This window comes from Bos indicus x Bos taurus, unplaced genomic scaffold, assembly GCF_003369695.1.
Source record: "Bos indicus x Bos taurus breed Angus x Brahman F1 hybrid unplaced genomic scaffold, Bos_hybrid_MaternalHap_v2.0 tig00011767_arrow_arrow_obj, whole genome shotgun sequence".
In the NCBI taxonomy this organism is placed as follows: Eukaryota; Metazoa; Chordata; class Mammalia; order Artiodactyla; family Bovidae; genus Bos; species Bos indicus x Bos taurus.
Window position 1 is genome coordinate 11,797 of NW_020867926.1, and position 25,244 is coordinate 37,040.

General features: G+C 37.1%; 1 protein-coding gene across 2 annotated transcripts in view; it reads right to left on the bottom strand.

The window, feature by feature from the left end:
• Positions 1-722: 722 nt before the first annotated feature.
• LOC113889329 (glutamyl-tRNA(Gln) amidotransferase subunit A, mitochondrial) overlaps positions 723-25,244 on the bottom strand; it is a 32,914-nt gene continuing 8,392 nt past the window's right edge. Inside the window, exons 2-11 of one of the 2 annotated variants that reach the window (XM_027536021.1) lie at positions 22,388-22,547; positions 21,826-21,924; positions 20,506-20,602; positions 16,496-16,672; positions 11,647-11,822; positions 11,448-11,560; positions 10,378-10,570; positions 9,860-9,977; positions 4,969-5,174; positions 723-2,785 (exon numbers count right to left, since the gene is read on the bottom strand). In XM_027536021.1, coding sequence (XP_027391822.1) covers positions 2,568-2,785; positions 4,969-5,174; positions 9,860-9,977; positions 10,378-10,570; positions 11,448-11,560; positions 11,647-11,822; positions 16,496-16,672; positions 20,506-20,602; positions 21,826-21,924; positions 22,388-22,547 — 1,557 coding nt within the window. In that variant the 3' untranslated portion in view covers positions 723-2,567. The remainder of the gene's footprint in view (positions 2,786-4,968; positions 5,175-9,859; positions 9,978-10,377; positions 10,571-11,447; positions 11,561-11,646; positions 11,823-16,495; positions 16,673-20,505; positions 20,603-21,825; positions 21,925-22,387; positions 22,548-25,244) is intronic. The other variant, XM_027536022.1, reaches the window with a different exon arrangement.

The following is a 25,244-nucleotide window of genomic DNA, read 5'->3' on the forward strand; positions in this document are numbered from 1 at the left end:
TAACCAGATCTCTTCACTGTTCTTCAGATTCTGTTCTAAAATTCTAAAGATGTTTCTTGTCCACTATAGAAGGTGCCTGGCAGGCTGCAGTCTCTGGGGTCGCAGTCGGTGGAAGGTGCCAGGGTTTTCCTCATAGGAATCCCCGTTCCCCGTCACAAGCTCCTCTTTTGTACCTGCTATCTTCTCTAGGTGGTCCACAGTCCTGTGTTCCTGACAGCCTGGTGTCATACAGCCAATCAAATTCTGCCTCTCTAGTTTCAAGTGATTTTCTTGATAATAGGTGGGGGCCAACAGGATTTGGCTTGGACTCAGCTCTGTGTGGTGTCAGGTACCAAGTTCCGCGAATGCATCACATTTTCTCACTCTAGCAACTCTTCTGCTGTTGAGTCTGTCTTTTGCTCTGTCTTATCAAGGCACTCATCTCACACTTGAAGTCATCTTCCCCTTTCTGACGTGCTCTGCTCTGACAGCCCTGTTGCTCATAGTTTCAGGGTTTAATTAGCTGAGACACAGAAACCATTTCCATTTTAAATTCTCAGACAGTGATTTGGCAAAATGAGATCTACCAGATTTAGGGTAAAGATGGAAAAGAAAGAACAGATTAGGTATCATTTCACGCTAGTTGGGTGTTATTATGTGAAAACGATGTAAATGTTTTACTTCCTTATTTCAAGTCATTAGTGCAACTCAAGTAGAGACATAGGAATAAGAGAAACTACATATTCTTTGAAAATCTTTTATTCCAAATTATACACACATAAAAAGACTGGGGGTAAAGATTTATTTGCTTGCCATTTGCATCATACTCTCTCCCCCAACTAAGGGTTTTCTCTTGTTATAAAATAAAGCAATTCTTGTCTTGAATTTCTTCCTTTCAGGGATTCAGTCAAAATCTTTCAGAATACTAGTGCACTTGGCACAGAAAACTTTTAAGTAGTTTATCAGATTGAGCATTTGTGAGTGGAAGGATCCCAGGGAGAGAGAAAACTATTAATGAAAAGTACCAGGCAGTTTAAACTCCCATCACACTGTTTTCCAGTAGTTCTGAGAAGGTTGTGCCTCTTATGTTTTTACTTCATGTCTTTTATATTTAGGAAAGATTTTTTCCTTACCAAAGTGAATCTATTAAATAATCACTCAGCTCCCTACTTAAACTTATCAACAATAAATGTCAAATTAGAACTCATGATAAACATGAGATGACAATTGTGTTCTGGCAGAGACAAATCCAACGATGAAACCTTATAGGGGATCAAACCTAGGTCTCCTGCATTGCAGGCAGATTCTTTACCATCTGAGCTACCAAGGAAGCCCGTTATAGTGGGTAAAGGAATGCTTTTCATTAGATCTTTTTTTTTTTCCCTCCAAATTCTGAATACATATTCCCATTCTTATTTCTTTGCGCTAAAGGTGCCTAAAGGGAGAGCACTTGTAAGGAAAGTCAGAAGGGTGGGTAAGAAAACCATGAGTAGAGAATCTGGGGTAAGGAAGGAGGCCCATGGGCCTCTTCTCTGCATGGGCCCATGCAGCCCCACCAAGTTATCTACAAGTTTTTCATACTGGATCTTACTTGTGTATTCAAACTTTCTCACTAAAGCCATGCTCCAGTAGCTACCAATTTCCGAGTTCAGTTCAGTCTGTTAGGTCACAGCAAACGTCTGACACCACTGAGCTAGTTTGTGACTGGTAACTAGGAGAATGAACTCAGTGTAACTAGGAGTTATTCTGAGCTCCTTGGCATGGGGCTCTGGAATAGTAGAAGTAACATTTTAACTTTCACCAGGAAAGAAGAAAAGTTCTCATTGCAGGTCTACTCTTAGAGGAGTGTGCCCACCTGGGCTCTCCCCAGGGAGAGGCACACCCCTGTCTGGGCCAGCAAGCTGCACTTCCTCCTGTGTTAGAGCTTCTCTTCCACCTGCTCTGCTCAGACCTAGAGGTGGATGTTCCCATTTTATTGTTTTTGTGCATTTTTAATCTCTTTTGCAGCGGCCTCTACCACGTGTTGAAATGCCTGTCAGCTGGGCTGTCTAGGCTCTCTCTGGAAGTACGACTTACTGTTCATGTTCGTGCTTTGGTTGCAAAGACATACACGTCTTGACAGGTTTACCCTTAAGCTTACTTGCACTGTAAGTGATGCTCTTTTTAATGAACATTTAGAAGGCACCATTTTTTAGCAACATGTATCTCGTATTATAACAGAAATCCCGTACTTGGTTTCTACTTGAGTGAGTGTGTCTGCCTCTTTGCAACCCTGTGGGCTGTAGCCCGCAGGCTCCTCTGTCCATGGAGTTCTCCAGGCAAGAATACTGGAGTGGGTGGCCATGGCCTCCTCCAGGGGATCTTTTCGACCTAGGGATTGAACCCAGGTCTCTTGTACTTTGGTTTATACTGAGTGGATGCTGAATAAATGCTGACAGATTATTTATAATTAACTACATCACAAGAATTTAAAAAAATGACTCCAAGGAATGACAATGTTGACAATGAACCAAATTTCAAGAACACCTGACTTCTCTAAAATATACAAACCTTTAAAAGTCATTATAATGTGCACAATATAGTTATCACTATTTTAGAGAAACAGAAGCCAACTTTTCATTTTCAAAGACTGATGAACAATCATCCATTAGTTCTTGAAGTTGAATAACAGGAAACTGGACTTGTTTTTCAAACCATTTGGCAACTATAAGAAGCTGCTGGTCACAAAATGCACGTCCAATAAACTGCAGTCCTATTGGCAACCCTTGGCTTGAGAGGGCCACAGGGACACTCACTGCTGGCAGTCCTGAGGAAAGGAAAGAGACCCATTAAATGTTGACCAATTCTCCACCCTAAGACACAGAGACCTCTTCCACTTTCCAGTGCTAATAGGTACAAGACAGGATAAGAGTTAAAAAAAAAAAAATCACAAAAATTATGACATGTATATTTTTGTATCTTCCTTTGTTCATTTAATATATCTAGGAAATCACTGCGTATCTGTTCAGAGACGAGGTTCATTCCTTTTTTATAGTTGTATAGTATTCCACCGTGTGGTTTTACCATAATTTATTCAACCATTCTATGGTTGGGGGGGTTTTGATTGTTTTTAGTATTTAGCAATTTCACACCATGTCCCAGTGAATTACCTTGTGTATTTTTTCAGTATTCTTGAATGTTTCTCAGATGAAGAGGAATTGCTTCATCAAAAGATAAATGTATATATTAATTAGAAATTGCCAAATTCCCATCCAAAAAAGTTGTACCTTTTGAACTTCTATCAGCAAAATGAGAGTTTTCCTACAGCCTCACCTATACAATGTGTTGCTGAGTTGCTTACTTTTTTGTCAATTTATTAGGTGAGAAATAGTAGCTCAGGGTAGTTTTAATTTCAGTTTTGGGGTATTATGCCATAAAACAAGAAAGTTTTTAAAAATTAATGGGGGCTAGTTTAAGGGTTACAAGGGTTACATACAACTTGGAGAGGTTCCTGTTAGTTAAATTTGAGCATCAAAAATAATGAGAATTACTTATAATACATTGAATTTTTTTAAAAAAGGAAAGCTGTTCTATAGAGAAGACTGCTAGCTAAGACACGGAGAAGGAATGATAGAAAAGTCAGCACTCTGTAATTCTCTAAGTAATACTTAATTCAGGCAAGGGTCATCAATAGATGCTAAAAGTGGGTTCAAGTTTATTGGGAAACACAGTCCCAACATATCATATCACCAATTGCTTACAACTGACAAAAGGAAGATGTGCCTTCACAAGGAAAACATCTGCTAGTTACTTCCTTAGTTTCCACAGTGGTACGAACTGATATCAACTGTTTCTTGACATGAAGTGCATACAGTATTTATGCCAAAAATGTTTAAGTCAACCCAATCATAAGGAAGCAATCTGACAAATTCAGATTATGGACAGGATATCCTACAGGTCAAGTGGACAGGATTCTTCAAAAAAGACAATGTCACTTAAAAAATTTTAAAGGTAGAAGATTTCTTATCAGTAACTATGAAGGCTAGAAGAAATCAGCAGAACATTTTGTAAATGCTAAAGAAAAGAACTGTTAAACCAAAATCATATATCCAGGAAAAATAAACTATAAAAATGAGAGGAAAATCGAGACATTCTCAGAAGAAAGCTAAGAGAATTGGTTGCTAGCAGATGTACCCTAAAAGAATGGCAAACTCTTCTCCAAACAGAAAGGATATGATAAAACAAAGAATCTTGATCGATCAGGGAGAAATGAACACAGTAAACAAAAGTATATAGATAAATACAACGGACTTTTCCCTCTGCTCTTGAGTTTTCTACATTATGTTTGATGATTGAAACAAAAATCATAACAATCTGATGTGGTTCTTAATAAAAGAACATAGAGACCTGGGCGATTGTTCTAGACTTTAGTAAGAGATATCATAAACAAATTTATGCAGGAAAAACACCCTATAAAAGGCATTTTTGGTACAATTGAGAAAACTTAAATATGAACTGTATTTGGAATATTATTGTATTTGTGTTAGCCTTCTTAGGTATGATGATGGATGTCTTTATTCCAGATGATTCATGCTAAAAGTATTTAGGGGTAAAGTAAAATGATGTTTACACTTTCAAATTAATTAAGTAAAAGCTTTGTATGTGTGTCTGTCTGGGGGTAAAGGGAGAGAGGAAGGAAAAAGCAAATGAGGCAAAATGTGAACAAGGATGAACCCAGGCAAAGGACATAAAGGGTATTCATTTTATGACTTTTTAAAGTCTTTCTGTAGGTCTGAAAATTACTGTGTGTGTGTGGTGAATGCAAGCATGTGTATGCCTATAAATGCACACATGCACACACACCCACATGAACACACCCACACACTCCTAAGTATCCCAGAAGGACAGCTATTGTATTTAGGGAATAATCTAGCTAGAACCTAAGTTGAGGACCAGGATTGTCTACCTGAAAATCTGGAGAAAACCAGACTGTTCTTAAGGGACCCTCACCTGCCATATTCACGGCCTGTGTAAAGATGTCGTCTTGGGCGCTGCGCGTCCTGTTGTCTTCCTTGATGAACTCTGTGTACGGCACTGCCTCACTCAAGGTCGTGGGAGTTAGCAGCACGTCCACTCCAGAGTTAAAAACATTAACAAAATCATTAGCAATGAGCCGTCTCACTTTCTGTGCTTTGACAAAATAATTCTCATAATTTCTGTGGAAAAAAAAAAAGTTGACATTTTAAGGGCTTTTTATTATTTCTTTCAATGAATTCTCATGCATAAGACTTGTTAAAGAATCACTGGACTCTTGGCCTGTAGGAGCGGGTACCACTAAGATTCCCAACACATAAAAATCAATTTTGTTCAGCCATGCTGTTATTCTAAAAGTAGATACAATTCTGCACATATAATCACAAATTATTAACATTTCCAGGGACATTATTAAACCAGAACATTCATTTTCAGGTGAGGAAAATCAAGGGCATAGCAACTAAATGACTTTCCAAAGGCTGCAGAGATTAGCGGTGGCAGAGGAAGGACCAGAACTTAGATCTCTGGAGGTGCATTCCAATCCCCTTTCTATCATAATGTCCTATTTCATCTATAGTTATAATTATTATAAGAGTTCTGAAGTTTTGGAGAATTCTAACACTAGAAAACAGGCTCTGGAAACAGTAACTGAGGAAAGAATGCAGTGTTTGCAATTTTGTATTTTACAGACAGAAGCAGGCCAGGAATGGAAATGTGAAACTCCTGGAAAGATGCTTTAGGCTGCCTATTGAATAGGAGAAGACATTTGCAAATGATATACCTGATAAGGTGTTAATATACAAAAATATACAAAGAACTCACACAACTCAACATCAGAAAAACAAACAACCAATCAAAAAACAGGCAGAAGACCAGAACAGACATTTTTCCAAAGAAGATATATGGATGGCCAGCAAGCACATGAAAAGATGCTCACTATCACTAATCAGCAGAGAAATGCAATTCAAAACCACCATGAAATATCACCTCACACATTTCAGAATGGCTATTATCAAAGACAAATAACAAGTATTGTCAAGGATGTAGAGAAAGGGGAACCTTCATGCACGGCTGGTGGGAATATAAAGTGGTGCAGCCTCTATAGAAAACAGTATGGAGATTCTTCAAAGAATTAAAAACAGAACGACCACACAATGCAGCAGTTCCACTCCTGGGTATTTATTCAAAAAAAACAAACACATTTGAAAAGATATACGCACCCCTATGTTCACTGCAGAGTACATCATGAGAAACACTGGACTGGAAGAAACACAAGCTGGAATCAAGATTGCTGGGAGAAATATCAATAACCTCAGATATGCAGATGACACCACCCTTATGGCAGAAAGTGAAGAGGAACTAAAAAGCCTCTTGATGAAAGTGAAAGTGGAGAGTGAAAAAGTTGGCTTAAAGCTCAACATTCAGAAAACGAAGATCATGGCATCCGGTCCCATCACTTCATGGGAAACAGTGGAAACAGTGTCTGACTTTATTTTTCTGGGCTCCAAAATCACTGAGGATGGTGATTGCAGCCATGAAATTAAAAGACACTTACGCCTTGGAAGGAAAGTTATGACCAACCTAGATAGCATATTCAAAAGCAGAGACATTACTTTGACAACAAAGGTTCGTCTAGTCAAGGCTATGGTTTTTCCTGTGGTCATGTATGGATGTGAGAGCTGGACTGTGAAGAAGGCTGAGCGCCGAAGAGTTGATGCTTTTGAACTGTGGTGTTGGAGAAGACTCTTGAGAGTCCCTTGGACTGCAAGGAGATCCAACCAGTCCATTCTGAAGATCAGCCCTGGGTGTTCTTTGGAAGGAATGATGCTAAAGCTGAAACTCCAGTACTTTGGCCATCTCATGAGAAGAGTTGACTCATTGGAAAAGACTCTGATGCTGGGAGGGATTGGGGGCAAGAGAAGGGGACGCCAGAGGATGAGATGGCTGGATGGCATCACTGACTCGATGGACATCTCAGTGAACTCCGAGAGTTGGTGATGGACAGGGAGGCCTGGCGTGCTGCGATTCATGGGGTCGCAAAGAGTCGGACGCGACTGAGCGACTGATCTGATCTGATGTTCACTGCAGCATTGTTTACAATAGTCCAGATATGGAAAGCACTTAAATGTCCACTGACAGATGAATGGATAAAGATGGAGTATATATACACAATAGAATATTTGCCATAAAGAAGAATGAGATTTTGTTCTGTGGGACAACATGGATAGATCTAGAGGCTATTATGCCAAGTGAAGTTAAGTGAGAGAAAATACTGTATGATTTCACTTATCTATGGAATCCAAAAACAAAACAAATGAACAAACATAACTAAACAGAAACCAAGTCATAGATAAACAGGTGGTTGCCAGAGGGGGAGGGTAGTGAGAGGGAAGGAGAGAAATAGGTAAAGGAGGCTGAGTTACAAACTTTCAGGTATGAAAGATACAGTGTGGGGAATATAGTCAGTAATTATGTAATTTCTTTATATGGTGACAGATGACATCTAGACTTATCATGCTGATCATTTTGAAATGCACAGAAATGTCAAATCACGATGGTGTGCACCAGGAACTGACCTAGTGTTGTAGGTCAATTATACTTCAAAAACAAATTCATACATAAGGGTGATCAGATTTGTAGTTTGATCAGAAGTAGGAGGTAGGGGAAGGGGGAATAGGATGAAGATGGTCTAAAGGCACAAACTTCTGGTTATGAGTAAGTACCAGGGATGTAATGTAGAACATGATAAATATAATTAGCACTGCCATATGTTATACATGAATGCTGTCAAGAGTAAATCCTAAGAGTTCTCATTGTAAGAAAATGTTTTCTTCTTATTGCTTTAATGTTGTATCTATATGAGATGATGGATGTTCCCTAAACTTATTTAGGTAATAACAAGTAATAAAGGATATGGTTACTCCCCACACTCTTCCTCCCCAAAAGACATTTACTTTACTGAAAAGATTAAGGAATTAGCCAGACACAGGAGTGACTATAAGTCATTGATGGAAAGAAAGGGGGAAAAAATACTCTTTAGATCCTCCTGAAGCTGTTAATGAAGACTGGCAAAAGGATTAACTATTTTATTGATAACTTCAGTTTCCTCACATGTAAAAATGGATATAACAGTTCCAACCTTGCATGGACCAAATACAATGAGATAAAAATGAGAGATCTTTTTTATCTTGAAAGAATGCTATAGAAATACCAGATGTCTTTATTATCATTTGACCACAGGGTCTATAGGGTGATGAATGCAGGCATCACGTATAATTTACCCAGCAGCTGACGGCTTAAATAACATATTAACAGCATTCCCCATACTGAATTTTATAAAAGAACAAATACTTATATTAAATTTCTTCCTACTTTTAATATGCTTCAAAAGCACAACTTTAAACAATCAGAAAACTAGACAAAATGGAACCATCATTTTCAGACATGAGACAGTGGGTATTCAGAAGAGAAGGAAAGCAAACAGCAAAGCCCTGTGATTTCCCCATTAATCAAATAATAGTTCTTGTTTTCCAGCTTTGAGATATAATTGAGTATAAAATTCTGTAGTTTTAAGGTTTGCAACATAATTTATTTTTATTGCAAAATGATTACCACAGTAAGATTAGTCAACACATTCATCACCTCACGTACGAGTTTTTTGTGTATGTGGTAAGAACGTTTAAGATCTACTCTCAGCAGCTTTCAAGTATGTAGTACAGTGTTGTTACTTATAGTAATTAGGTTGTACATCACACCCCCAGAACTCACCTTATCCGCGGGAGTCTGTACCCTTTGACCGACATCTCCTCTCTTTCCCCAGCAACTACCATTCCACTGGGTCTGTGGCTTTGGTGGGTTTTTTCCCCCTAGATTCCACATATAAGTGAGATCATACAGTATTTGTCTTTCTCTGACTTATTTCGCTTAAGATAATGCCCTCAAGGTCCATGCATGCTGTCACAAATGAAGGATTTTCTTTTGAATAATAATTAATACTCTTGAATAATAATGAATGTTCCATTGTGTGTGTGGGTGGGTATACACACAGCACATTTTCTTTTTCCATTTGTCTGCCAGTGGACACTAGTTTGTTTCCATGTCTTGGCTATTGCGAATAATGCTGTGAGGTAGTGATTTCTTTCCTTCAGATATATACCCAGAAGTGGGATTTCTGGTTCATATGGTAGTTCTATTTTTAATTTTTCGAGGAATCTCCATACTGTTTTTCAGAGTAGCTGTTCATAGTATTTTTGGAAAAAGGAATGCTAACTACTGGCCCTAAGGAGATGCACAGATGAATAAAATACTTTCTATCCATATAGATATATACCCATATATGCCCATTATATATATGCAAAACTCCACGAAGCTGTTCAGTACATTCTTGCTCTGTCACACTTACCATGTCCTCTTAGACAGACTTGGTGGTATGGAAGATGAATCCTATTCACAAGATGATGAAAAACTTATACCAAAGTCATAGTAATTTAGAATTCTTTCTTGGAGCAAACAGATACACGATGCAAGGGAAAGTTAGGTTGATTTCACTGACCTTTTAAAGGGAAACCAATGTAATTTCCTGCTTAAGGCTCTCACAGCAGGAGGACAATGTAGCAATAACAGGGGACATTTAATGAGGCTAAAACCCTTCAGGCTTCCTAATTAGCTTGCTACAGCATCAGTGATTTTTTTTTTTTTTGAATAACCAGGAGCCAAAAGTACCAAAAACAGGCCTTTACTTATGATTTCTAATTCAAATCATAAGGATTTTGCTTCCTTAGCAAAATTTATAAGACCTGACAGACATGCTACTACTTCTCTCCGGAGTTTTCAAGAATGGGGGAAATTCCTAAACCGATTATCTTACTCTTTTAATAGGAAAAAGTTTCCTGAGAGGATTCTCCCTCTCACCACATCATTGAACCCTTCTCGCCTGGTTGCAGCATACATGGCTTCAGTAGACACATCACTATCACATCTGTGACCTGAAAACAAAAGAGATGAACATTACTTGAAAAGGAAGTAAAGTTTTGGCTGAAAAGCAGGTCTAGAGTCACATTTGTGGCCAATACTAAAATTTCAGGAGATAGATCTTAATGGATTCTCTTCTTTACATGCCTTGGGACTAACTGACCCGTCAGGAATCAAGAAAGAAAATTATGAAGAGGGAAATTTCATTTGTTCACTCCCTCATCCATTCATTCACTCACTATGAGTTACGATGAAGAACAGTGTGAGTATAATGCTAAATTGACAACAGTAAAAGGATCCACTAATTTACTTCTCTAAATCATTAACATTATCCCAGGCAATAATATTTTTTGTCACTAACAAGTGAAAATGTTTGAGAAAACTTCCTCAAAGTCCAAAACACAGGCACTTTACCATATTCTAGCCCATCAAATCTGGCCATATTCGATGCCACTTCCGACGTGCACAATACGTGGTAGCACACAATTGAGTAGCTGGTATGGGGCAGGGAGACTTCAGTTACTTTGGCCCCCTCAGACTCAAAGAGATTAGCAGCTTTGGACCAAAGAGATTGTACTTCACTTGACAATTCTGGCGTAAGATACTCCTAATTGGAAAAAGTCAAAACAGAGATCAGAACATCCAAATAGATGGTTTTAAAAAAATGTGTACCCCAGAACTTCTGGCAATATATTAGAAAATGATTAAATTGTTAGTAGGTAGCTAAAAAGACTGAACTAATTTAAGAGCATTTATGGCATGACAAGCACAATACTAGATATTGTGAACTGGATACAATAATATTAAAGACTGGAGATCTGGTTGGAGAATCTATATTTATTAAATGTTCATTATGTATCGGGCATTCTGCTAGATGCTTTCCAAAGGTTCTCTCACTGAACACTTTTAACAGTCCTATGATGTAGGTATTATCATCCTTCATGTTATTAATGAAAAGTATTGAGACTAAGAAGTTAAGTAACTTTCCTAATGTTACCCAGTAGGCAAGCAGAGGATCCAGGATTCCCAACTAGGTCTGTTTCGCTCTAAATCCTTAAATATAGGCACGTCTATTATCTTAATTGAAAATTTAAAAGATTTTACAGTATCTCTCTACAGCAGTGCTCTCAACTGGGGGCAATTTTATCCTCTTCCTCTCAACCAGGGAACATGTAGTAATGTCTGCAGATAGTTTGACTTGTGGGGTAGAGGGGGTAGGGTAGGGGTGGGGCTGCTACCTCTAGGGGTAGAGACCAATGATGTTGCTAAACATCTTACAATGCAAAGGACAGTCTCCCAGGACAAAAACTTATTGCTAAGCTCAAAATTAAACATTTAAAAGGTGAGTGATTTTACGTATCTCCTTTCACATGCTCAGGTCACATAGCTAATAAAAGTGGCAGAGCAGCGATTCAAACTCAACCAGTCTGTTTCCCAAGTCTGTTGTCTGTATTGGACTTGATAGAACTTTTGTAAAGCGTTACCTTTGGAATTCCTATACATAGTTTGCTCACATCTGTCAAACTGGGAAGCGTAAATGGTTTAACAGGATCTTGAATTGTGGTAGAATCTTTGGGATCATGCCCAGCTAGTACACCTGTAAGTAAAAGTATTTATGAGTGACAGACATTGTTTTTCAGTGAACTGATAATGCTTTGAAACTATATGGAATCGTATAAATACCCAACACAGTGGCTGCATCATCCACACATCTGGTTAAGATTCCTGGCACATCCATTGAATTCACCAGGGGAATGAGACCATGACGAGAAACTAGGCCATAGCTTGGTTTTAAACCAACAACCCCGCAGTGGGCAGCTGGATTTCTGGTTGATCCTCCCGTATCTGATCCTAAAGCCCTGAAATTTAAATGGAATTCTCTTTAGCAGGATAACATCTTTCTAATTATATCTGAAATCTATCTTTTTAAAATGTATACTTTTAAAGTTGTTTTCTGATTATACAAAAATAAAACATGCTCATAGCAGAGAATTCTTAAAATATAGAAAAGTGTAAAAATGTAACAAAGTATTCTACCACTTTGAGGCAAACACACTGCTAACATTTTGGCATATGAACTTTAAGTCTTTTTTTAAATGAATTTTTCTTTCACAGTTCAGGTCATTCTGTAATCATAAGTTTCCATCTCATTTTTGCTTATGAGACTTTTACTATGTTATAAAGATTACTGAAATTTTTAAATATGTACAATATTCTATCAATTGGCAATTCCTAACTGATTCCCAATTCCTATCACAGGAATTATACAATCTTATACAAATCTTTCAGTTCTTTATTTTTTAATTGAAGTATAGTTGATTTACGATGTGTTAATTTCTGCTACACACCAAAGTGATTTAGTTATATACATATATACAATTTTTAAAATATCCTTTTCCATTATGGTGTATCCCAGGTTACAGGATATAGTTCCTTGTGCTATAGATAAACCTTCTTGTTTATTCTATATGCATCTACTAATCCCAAACTCCCAGGTCTATTCTCTGTCTATAAGTCTGTTTCATAGATAGATTCAAATTGTGCCACATTTTAGATTTCACATATAAATATTATGGTATTTGTCTTTCTCTGACTTACTTCACTTAGTATGATCATCTCTAGTTGCATCCATGTTGCTGCAAATGGCATTACTTCATTCCGTTTTATAGCTAAGCAGTATTCCATTGTATATACGTACCACACCTCTTTATCCATTAATCTGTCGATGGACATTTAGATTGTTTCTATATCTTGGGTACTGTGAATAGTGCTGCTATGAATGAACACAGGGGTGCATGTATTGTTGTGAATTATAGTTTTGTTTGGATATATGTCTAGGAGTAGGGCTTCCCTGGTGGCTCAGTTGGTAAAGAATCATCTGCAATGCAGGAGACCCAGGTTCAATCCCTAGATTGAGAAGATCCCCTGGAGCAGCAAATGGCAACCCGCTCCAGTATTCTTGCTTGGAAAATCCCATAGATGGAGGAGTGTGGCGGGTTACAGTCCATGGGGTTTTAAGAGTCAGACACAACTTAGCAACTAAGGCATACCTAAGGGTGGGATCACTGGGTCATACGGTAATTCTGTGTTTAGATTTCTGAGGAACCTCCATCATGTTCCACAGTGGCTGCACCAACTTACATTTCTATCAACAGTGTAGGAGGGTTCTCTATTCTCCACAGCCTCTCCAGCACTTGTTTTCTGTAGACTTTTTAATGATGGCCATTTTGACTAGTGTGAGGTGGTGTGGTACCTCATTGTAGTTCTGATTTGCATTTCTCAGTAATTAGTGATGTTGAGTATCTTTTCATGTGCCTACTGGTCCTGTCTTTTTTTGGAGAAATATCCATTTAGGTCTTCTGTCCACTTTGTGATTGGGTTGTTTTTTGCTGTTGAGTTTTATAAGTTGTTTGTACATTTGGAGATTAAGCCCCTGTCAGTCACATTGTTTGCAAATACTGTCTTCCATTCTGTAGGCTGTCTTTTCGTTTTACGGTTTCCTTTGCTGTGCAAAAGCTTTTAAGTTTGATTAGGTTCCATTTATTTTTGTTTTTGTTTCTGTTGCCTCAGAACACCTAAGAAAACACTGGTATACATACAAATCTTATATCTTCTTTTAATAGCAATTTTATAGTATGCTTATACCAACTAAACACACCCCTCCCAGGAATTCAGATACAGCCATTCTGCTACCCCATTTAGAATCATGACTAGAAATGTATTCTGATTTATTTAAACTGTTATATTGTTGTGAAGTAGAATAACTGCATAGTAGAGTACTTTGTAGGGAGTTCCCTGGCAGTCCAGCAGTTAGAACTCTGTGCTTTCACTGGCGAAGGTCTGAGTTCAATCCCCGGTCAGGGAATTAAGATCCCACAAGCTGTGCAGTGCAGCCAAAAATAAATAAATAAATAAAGCACTTTGTAATAAACACCTTTAAACATAAATCTTTGCTCATGTATCTCTAGCTTCTAACAGTTTATGGGTCAAAGGGTCTACCTCTCATTATAAGTTCTAAATATATTTTGTTAAATTACTTGTCAGAAAGGTTATGCCAATTTATGTTCCCAATTGCAGTGAATCACATTGTTTTATCTTTCATTCCCTGGTGGCACAGACAGTAAAGCATCTACCACACTGTGGGAGACCCCAGTTTGATCCCTGGGTCGGGAAGATCCCCTGAAGAAGGAAACAGCAACTCATTCCTGTATTCTTGCCTGGAAATCCCATGGACAGAGGAGCCTGGTGGGCCACAGTCCATGGAGTTACAAAGAGCTGGACACGACTGAGCAACTTCACTTTCACTATCACTGAATACTAGCAGTTCTTAAAATCTCATTATTTTGATAAAAGATTTGTTAATGTGCATTTTGAGTAATTTTTCACCCTTATTTGTATTTGCATTATTCAACTATGAAGTGTCTGTTCATTTCTTTGCTCAGTTACCTATATAGTCTGTGTTTTTCTTATTAAAAAAAAAAGACACACTTGATATTATGCTAAGTGAAACGAGTCACGAAAGCACACATACTGCACAATTTTACCTATATGAGGTACCTAGAGTGGTCAAATTCACAGAGACATAAAGTAAAAGAGTGCTTGCCAAGGGCTGGGGACACGGGGAGCAGGGCAAACGGGAGGTTTTTAAGGAGTACACAGTTTAAGTTTTGCAAATGAAACAAGTTCTAGAGACTGGCTGAGTGATAATGTGAATGTACTTAACTGAATCATATACTTTAAAAGGATTAAGATAGCAAATTTTAATTGTATGTATATTTCCACTGTGTATATTTTCCACAATTAAAATTTTTTAACTATCAGGAAAAAAGGTTTTTCTGATTGGAAAACTGCAATGTCCACTATAAAAATTAAAATACTCTATATGATCTATAAAGTGAAATTTCTTATAATCAGTCCCCAGAATTACCATTTTTTATGTATATTTATCCAGATACTTCCATGCAACTAACATATTCACATATGTAATTGTTACGTTTAACAGAAATTAGGTCATACAATACACATTGTTCTGCAACTTGTCTTCCACTTCACAGTGTATTTTGGATTTCTTCCCATGTCATGACATAGTGCTCTAACTCATTCTTTTTAGTGGCTGCATAGTACTCCTAGTCCTGTTTTAAAAACTATTATAAAAGAAACAAATCAGAACAGCTGACAGTCGGGGCCCATTCCCTCTCAGTCACTTTGGGTCTGAGCCCCCCTGAGTACACTCAGACTGAAGCTTTGGGCTGAACAAGGCTCAGGGACTGTCACATGGTCCTTGTGCTCTACAGAAAATGCAAATTAATTGCCTTTCTTACCAAGTCCTCTTGAGCCACAGAATCAGATTGCTGCTTTCACAGTTTCTAAAAGGACACATTTTCTTATTAGGATTCCCTGACAGCTGTGTAAAAGTAAAACTTACATTTCCATAGGAATTATGTGTCAAAGTGCCACCTTCTCAAAGCACATTCAGTAAGATGAACACTAAGTGGGGTGATGAGGATAGAAAAAAAGCACCTAATCTTGCAATCCTCCCTTGTCAGAACTCTCATTAATATTAATGTGGTGCTGTAAAATTCCACAGAGATAAAATGAAATGGTTTTACTTGTTAACAAGATTTCAGGGAAACTAAAAAACAAAAAACATGTAGAATCTAAATCTCCATAGCTCTAAAAATATATAAATAATTTATTGATTGCAATGCCTGTGAAACAGCTTAGTTTCAGTGGATAATTAAGGAGAGATAAAATACATATAGTACTACTAAAGAAAACATTCTATTTGGTTAAACTGAAACCAATAAAATAAATATAGTAACAGCAATATTTATTTACTCTTTTTTAGATGGTTAAGAAATGCATTACAAATGAGACTTAAGACATAAAGCATGATTGATGAATTCAGAATACAAAGTATGACAGCTGAACAAATCATCTCCCTACAAATTTGAAAAAACTTTACTTACTGATATATATTTTTAGTTGCAGATTTATAAAAACACTTCTTAAAATATTCTATTTTATAGATAAATATTAGCCTTTTCTTTCCTTCCTTCCTTCCTTATTTTTTGGCAAAGCTGGGTTTAGCTGAAGGATAAATCACAGCTAATAATTTAGCTCAGTAGCACTCAACTAAAGCCAAGGTATGTTAATCTGTAAATATATGTATAATCAGTGAGCAGATACCCAAATAAATAATTTTTAAAATGAAATTCAATTAAGTCTGGTTAAGCTAAATGATTTATTCTTATTCTAGAAGATCTGTAAAATCATGTTTTAAAGGAGACCAGATACTACACAGGAAGGGTTTAAATGTCTTAAAGTTAATGTATAAAATATACATATGTGTACTGTATAGTTGAGGGTATTTCTAAGATACAATTTTGATGCACTAGTGAGCACAAATAGCTCACTAAGGAGAAATAAAAACACCAAGGTATGAATGAGTCAATTGTTGGATTTTGTGTATGGTTTATGACTATCTGTATTGGGTTGGGTTCTAAAGTACAGATAGAAAAAAATATCTTACGCAAAGCACGTGAACGCCGACACGGCCGCCGCACTTCCTCCTGAGCTTCCTCCGGTTATAAGCCAATTTGAATCCTCATTCTCACTGTGAGAGTTTTGCTTCCTCTTTTCTCTATATTGTTTTGAATAACTCCACGGGTTTTTAACTGGTCCAAATATGCCATCTGTGCTTCCAGATCTGAGATGAAGAAGTAAAGCAAGATATCTTAATAAAACTCTTTTTATGTGATCTCCTGATTATTTGCTTCTAACACTGTATAATCCACTGTAACTTGAATCAGAAAAGGTAGGAAGGCTGCTGAGTTGTAGCTTTCTTTAGATGGTTGCAGAGTTGAAGGATGAGAAGTAAAAGCATTTGTGGTAGAAAGTTGGAAAAAACCAATCTGTTAAGAAAAGGAAATTTTTATCCCAAATGATAATCCAATTCAGCGTAAGATGATTTTCTTCCTAAATTAAGGTCTTCCAATTGAAAAGTGTCACAAACATCCAAACAGTTAATAAGTAGTCTTTTGAAGGAATTCCTCTTTTAATCAGAAGTTTTAAGAGGGCAATTCCCTGGCAGTCCAGCGGTTAGGACTCCACACTTCCACCTCAAGGGGCACAGTTCCCACCTCTTTTTGGGGAACTAAGATCACACAAGCTGTGTGGCTCAACCAAAAAAAAAAAAAAAAAAAAAAAACTTTTCTGGGAGATATTCTTAGTGAATGCTAATAACCTTTTTTTACTTTTGAAAAAACTTCAACCTAATAGACAACTTACAGAAATAAAAACAGTATGAAAAAACATATACCCTTTACCCAGGCTCACCTGTTGTTCACCTTTTACCCCATTTGTTTTATCATTTGTGTGCTCTGTGTGTGTGGCTGTACATATTTTTCCTGAGCTACTTAAGGGTAAATTATACATATTATGGCCCGTTACCCCAAATACTTTAGCTTTTCCTAAGACAGAGAATAGTCTCTTACACAGTCACAGTATAGTTATCTCAGTAAATTTAACAGCAATACAATACTTTTATCAAATCTACCACACGTAATCCAATTTTGTCATTTGATCCAATAATGTCCTTTATAGCATTTTCCCTTTTTCCAGTACAGGATCAAGTCTAGAATTAAGAATTATATTAAACTTTTCTCTTTAACCTCTTTAACTTTTTTCACCAGCCAAGAACACTGAGTTGTTTCCTGTTTTTAGCAATTTGAATAAAGCTACAATGAATATTGTAGTGAAAGGCCCCAGCCAGTGCTTCTGTATAAACATAAGCCTTCATCTCTTGGGTAAATACCTAGGATTGAGATTGCTGGCTCTTATGGTAAGTGTATGTTTAACTTTATAGGAAACTGCTAAACTATTTTCCAAAGTGGCTATACCATTTTGCATTCCCTACCAGCACTGTATGAGAATCCAGTTGTCCATCCCTGTCAGCACTTGATACTGTCATTTGTTAAGCCATTCTAATTATTAGGTGTATGTACTTCAGTGTGGTTTTAATTTGCATTTCCTAAACGACTAACCATGTTTGATGTGTTTGTCAATTGTGTATCTTCTTTGATATATGATTTTACATCTCTTTATATCTCATTTTTTAAAAAAATTGGTTTTCTTATTATTGAGTTGGAAAAGATTCAATATATACTGGATACTAGTTCTTGGTCAGACATATGTCTTGCAAATATTTTTGCTAAGTGTGTGGCTTGTTTTTTCATTTTTAACAGTGCATTAAATACAAAAGTTCTTTATTTTAATGAAATTCAATTTACCAGTTTTTAACTTTACAGACTGTACTTTATGTGTTCCCTCTAGGAAATCTTTGTATAATTCAAGGTCACAAAGATTTTCTCCTACACTTCTATGAGTTTAAGATTTTAACTTCTTTAGCCTCTTTTAATCTGGAACATTTTCACAGCCTTTGTTTTTTTTTATGATACTGACATTTTAATAGAAGATATCTCATTTCAGATTTGTCTTTTGTCTCCTTGTTATTAGCTTGGGGTTACACATTTTCAGCTAGAACACTGCATAGGTGATGATGTTCCTTCTCAGGGAAGGAGGTACACAGTATGACTTCACCCTCATTGGTGATGTTCATGCTGACCAGCCATTCAAGGCAATGTCCTAAAAACCTAGGTTCAAGTTTATTCCCACAGATTTATTTATTCAACACATATTTACTAGGTTCTAATAGATACCAGTTTTGGAGAATCAAGGAATCTGCTTCTATGAAACAGGAAACACAGACCAAGCAAATATTACAAACATTACAAATGGGGAAATAAAAAGTGCTTCTGATGAAAAACTAAATGTTTTCCTCATGATCAGGAAAAAGGCAAGGATATCTGCTCTTATCATCTTTATTCAATATTGTACTTAAGGTCCTAACTGGTGCAATAAGGCAAGATAAATAAATAAAAGTGTCTCTATTGTAGGCTACAAGATCATTTACATAAAATATACCAAATAATCTATAAGATCAGCTAGAATTAATAAGGGAGCTTAGCAAGGTCACAGGATAAAAATAATAGGTTAACATAGAAAAGTAAATTAATTTCTATGTATTCTAACAATGTTAAACAATCAGAAATTGAAAAGAAAATTACATTTTCTGTAATAGTAAAGAAACATGAAATACTTGGAGATAGATATGGCAAATTATGTGCGAGATTCATATATAGAAAATCATATATATTGCTGAGAAAAATTAAAGTCTAAATAAATGGAAAGATATAGAGTCATACATCAGAAGGCACATATTAAGATGTCAATTTTCTAAAACCTAATCTATAAGTCAATACCACCACAATCAAAATCCTATCAAGCTTCTCTGTGAAATTATTAATTCGATTCTAAAACTTATATGGAAATGCAAAGGACCTGCTGCTGCTGCTGCTAAGTTGCTTCAGTCGTGTCTGACTCTGCGACTCCATAGACGGCAGCCCACCAGGCTCCCAAGTCCCTGGGATTCTCCAGGCAAGAACACTGGAGTGGGTTGCCATTTCCTTTACCAATGCATGAAAGTGAAAAGTGAAAGTGAAGTCGCTTAGTAGTGTCCGACTCTTAGCGACCCCATGGACTGCAGCCCACCAGGCTCCTCCATCCATGGGATTTTCCAGGCAAGAGTACTGGAGTGGGGTGCCATTGCCTTCTCCGCAAGGCTTACTATGAAGCTACAATCATCAAGATAGCATGATAATGGATTAGGAATACACAAATCAACAGAATAGAATCCAGAAATAGACCTATACATATGTTGGACTGATTTTTGGCAAAGGAATCAAAGTAATTTAATTTGAATTCCTATGGTCCCAGATATATACGATAGACATATGCAAAAAAATGAACTTTTGCTTTCTTCACATAATCTACAAAAAATTAACTGGATTACAATTTTAAATATAAGAACTAAAACTATAAAACTTCTAGGAGAAAACACTGGAAAAAAAAGTCTTGATGACCTTCGAAAAGGTAAAGCTTTCTTAGAAAAGACACAAAACCATGAGTCATTAAAGGAAGAAAACAACAAACTGGACTTCGTCAAAACTAAAACCTTTTGCTATTTGAAAGGCATATTCAGAGGATGCAAAGACAAGCCAGAGACTCAGAGAACCTATTTGCAAATCACCTATTTGATAATGGACTTGAATCCAGACTATATGGGGAAAAACTCTTACAACTCATTGAGAAGATTTGAATAGATACTTCACCAAAGATACATGGATACCAAAATAAACACATGATGATCAACATTGTTAGTCATCGGGGAAATGCAAATCAAAACCAAAGTGAGATATCTATCAGCAGAACACAAGCTCTCATGGAGGGACTGAGAAATTGGCAAAGAGTCCTCACGAAATCACCTCACTAACGTCATCTCTCATGGAGGAACTGAGGAACTAGCAAGGAATTGGCAAGAGAGTTCTCACGAAGTCACACTACTTTTAGGTACCTACATACAATGAAGTTGAAGACACAGATGAAAGAAATACAGGAAAAGAAAATTTTAATTTTACTTACCCCATAGCAAACTCATCTAAGTTTGTTTTTCCCATTAGCAGAGCTCCCTGATCCAACAACTTCTGAACTACTGTGGCATTATAAGGGGGTACATAACCTGAAAAAAATTCAGTTTTCTTTAAAAAAAAAACAAAAACAAAACTGAGGTATAGCTGATTTAAATGTTATATTACAGGTGTAAAACATAGTGATTCAAATATTTTACAGGTTATATTTAAAGTTATTATAAAATGTTGTCTATATTCCCTGTTCTGTACAATATACTCTTATAGCTTATTTATTTTATACAGTCACTTATACCTTTTAATCCCCTCCCCTTTCTTGCCCCTGTCCTCCTAAAAATTCAGTAATTTTTATCATAGGAAAGAAAACAGTGAACATGTAAATCCTATGTAAGAAACAATTTTAAACTCCAATTAAGCAATTCATATTGACAAATGCTACTTATTCCTAATTTAAGTTGTACTTTCTTCTGAAAGTTAATGTTTTTCTGCAGCTGACTGCTTGCTATATTTTCTAAAGAAAGTCTCTATATTCATCATCTTTATAATCTAAAAATATTGACTTCAACAGTACAAAATATTGAATGATAGAGAGGTACCCAAGTCATTTGAAATTAATCACAAATCATTCTGCTCATTGCATTGACTTTTTCTTCTCAGATGTGCTATATCACACAGCAATTTTTATCTATTTCCAGCAGGGATAGATCTTTATTGTTAATTAAAATTTCCTCTATCTAGTGTATATTTGCAAACAATTAACAACAGTTTACTTTATCAAAGGAACTTGGGGCATACACTTCAGAATATTAGTTTTAGTGTGAAGTTCTCTATCCTTTTTCCATTTTTTTTTCTCCTAGGATCCAACCATATATTGATAAATATGATTCCTTTTTGACCTACTAAACTTAAAAAATTAAAACTAAGCATCATTATACTAAGTATAGTGATAAAAAATAATCAGACAGTAGATGTTATTAATAATAAATCCTTATACCATCTGCAAAAGAGGGGGTAATGACAGCTACTTTATACTTATTTCTATACTATCGAGTGGAAGTTGGAGGAGTTAAGAGTTCACTTAGTGTGTTTGCAGTGATGTTATCTTCCTAAATAGGATTCCTCTGTTAAGCAGGCCTACCCCTGAAGAATAACTTTGCATTCTGAAAGAGCAAATAGTAAGAAGGTAATATTTCACCATAAGTTATTTCCTGTGCAAATATAACTAGTCTAAGATATCTTGGTGCATTAGTATCTTTAATTTAAACTGAAAAACACTTATTTTTATAAATTAATGCTCTGGCTAGTTACACTTTACCTTTCAGCATGTTTGATGCACAGGTTGTCTCAATGCCGGATGTACTAAAGTTATCTTTTACTGCAATAGGAATTCCATCTAAATCTCCCAGTGAGTGACCTGCATTAAGAAACCAAAAGAATAGAAAAGATATCTAGTTCGACATACAGAGACATTAATCCTAGTTATTAAGACAGCTACTAGCTTGCTAAAGATACTTCTTCAGAAATCAAATTTGTTAGAAATTATTACAAGTTGGACATTATAAAGCATCACGTATCTATTAGTCTCATTTTTATTATACCTCAAACCAGTTGTTCTTTTAAAAAATAATTTTATTTATTTGGCCATACTACAAGATTTGTGGGGTCTAAGTTCCCCAACCAATGACTGAACATGAGCCCCCAACAGTGGAAGTGCGGAGTCCTAACCACTGAATCTCCAGGGAATTCCCCAGGTCTTTAAATAAGGGAAGTTTTTTTTTTTAATGTTTAAAGCTCTACCTGCCAAATGGAGACTGCTATATCCAATTAAACTCTTTCTCTCGGGATGTAACAATTAAGTACAAGTCAAAGTAATTTACCTTTCTTATATCTTTTCTCTGATTCTTCAGCTTGCTTTAAGGCCACTTCTTCTGATACAGTAATGTATGCATTTAGAAACTTAGTCTTCTTGATAAGGGAGAGACATCTTTGACAGAGCTCAGTTGGCGTGATCTGGCCTTGTTTCAGTGCCACAGAAACCTAGAATATACACAATTCCAAAAAACTTCTGCTGAGTCTGCACAAGTTTCAAATGTTATACTGAGACAGGCAGATAGAGTGGTTAAATATAAAAATTTGAAGTGAGGTTTAGATTCAAAACCAAGACCAGGCACTACTGTTGCTTTACATGCATTATCACTTTATTCAGCCCTTAAAACAACCAACAAATTATTAACCTCACTTTATAGATAAATTAACTGAAGCTCAGAGAGGTTAAATGATTTGCTCAAAGTCACACAAATAGTAAAGGGTAACTTCTTAACATCTGCTCCTTCACGATTTCTCACTGCCCCAGTGGAAGCTTAGCCTGTCCTGTATGTTGACTGAAGAAAGTAGGGAAAACCACTAGACCATTCAGGTATGACCTAAATCAAATCCCTTATGATTATACAGTGGAAGTGAGAAATAGATTTAAGGGCCTAGATCTGATAGATAGAGTGCCTGGTGAACTATGGAATGAGGTTCGTGACAGTACAGGAGACAGGGATCAAGACCATCCCCAAGAAAAAGAAATGCAAAAAAGCAAAATGGCTGTCTGGGGAGGCCTTACAAATAGCTGTGAAACAAAGAGAAGCGAAAAGCAAAGGAGAAAAGGAAAGATATAAGCATCTGAATGCAGAGTTCCAAAGAAGAGATAAGAAAGCCTTCTTCAGTGATCAATGCAAAGAAATACAGGAAAACAACAGAATGGGAAAGACTAGAGATCTCTTCAAGAAAATCAGAGATACCAAGGGGACATTTCATGCAAAGATGGGCTCGATAAAGGACAGAAATGGTACGGACCTAACAGAAGCAGAAGATATTAAGAAGAGGTGGCAAGGATACACAGAACTGTACAAAAAAGATCTTCATGACCCAGATAATCACGATGGTGTGATCACTGACCTAGAGCCAGACATCCTGGAATGTGAAGTCAAGTGGGCCTTAGAAAGCATCACTACGAACAAAGCTAGTGAAGGTGATGGAATTCCAGTTGAGCTATTTCAAATCCTGAAAGATGATGCTGTGAAAGTGCTGCACTCAATATGCCAGCAAATTTGGAAAACTCAGCAGTGGCCACAGGACTGGAAAAGGTCAAAGAAACCAAACCCAAAGAAAGGCAATGCCAAAGAATGCTTAAACTACTGCACAATTGCACTCATCTCACATGCTAGTAAAGTAATGCTCAAAATTCTCCAGGCCAGGCTTCAGCAATACGTGAACCGTGAACTTCCTGATGTTCAAGCTGGTTTTAGAAAAGGCAGAGGAACCAGAGATCAAATTGCCAACATCTTCTGGATCATTGAAAAAGCAAAAGAGTTCCAGAAAAACATCTATTTCTGCTTTATTGACTATGCCAAAGCCTTTGACTGTGTGGATCACAATAAACTGTGGAAAATTCTGAAAGAGACGGGAATCCCAGACCACCTGACCTGCCTCTTGAGAAATCTGTATGCAGGTCAGGAAGCAACAGTTAGAAGTGGACATGGAACAACAGACTGGTTCCAAATAGGAAAAGGAGTACGTCAAGGCTGTATATTGCCACCCTGTTTATTTAACTTATATGCAGAGTACATCATGAGAAATGCTGGACTGGAAGAAACACAAGCTGGAATCAAGATTGCCCGGAAAAATATCAATAACCTCAGATATGCAGATGACACCACCCTTATGGCAGAAAGTGAAGAGGAACTCAAAAGCCTCTTGATGAAAGTGAAAGTGGAGAACGAAAAAGTTGGCTTAAAGCTCAACATTCAGAAAACAAAGATGATGGCATCCGGTCCCATCACTTCATGGGAAATAGATGGGGAAACAGTGGAAACAGTGTCAGACTTTATTTTTCTGGGCTCCAAAATCACTGCAGATGGTGACTGCAGCCATGAAATTAAAAGACGCTACTCCTTGGAAGGAAAGAACCTAGATAGCATATTCAAAAGCAGAGACATTACTTTGCCAACAAAGGTCGGTCTAGTCAAGGCTATGGTTTTTCCAGTGGTCGTGTATGGATGTTGAGAGTTGGTCTGTGAAGAAGGCTGAGCACCGAAGAATTGATGCTTTTGAACTGTGGTGTTGGAGAAGACTCTTGAGAGTCCCTTGGACTGCAAGGAAATCCAACCAGTCCATTCTGAAGGAGATCAGCCCTGGGATTTCTTTGGAAGGAATGATGCTGAAGCTGAAACTCCAATACTTTGGCCACCTCATGCAAAGAGTTGACTTATTGGCAAAGACTCTGATGCTGGGAGGGATTGGGGGCAGGAGGAGAAGGGGACGACAGAGGATGAGATGGCTGGGTGGAATCACTGACTCGATGGACGTGGGTCTGGGTGCACTCTGGGAGTTGGTGATGGACAGGGAGGCCTGGCGTGCTGCAATTCATGGGGTCGTGAAGAGTCAGACATGACTGAGCGACTGAACTGAATTGACTGAATATATATCAAGCAATAGGAGTTTGCGTTTAGGGGAAAATCTGCAAGTGTTCTGCTCTAAACTGTTGAATAAATCATCAGAGAGGTGGTATTCTTAGGCCTGAGGGTGTTGAGCTAGAAAAGCAGTGCCAATAAGCCACTGAGAAGGCCGCTAATGCTGATGCACAGAAGGAGGAAAGGGCTACCATGGGGATACTGGGAGGGTCGGGGGTTGGTGAGGGGCAGCTGGGCTCGACTCAAAGGAGATAACTGAATGTAACAAAAAAGGTAT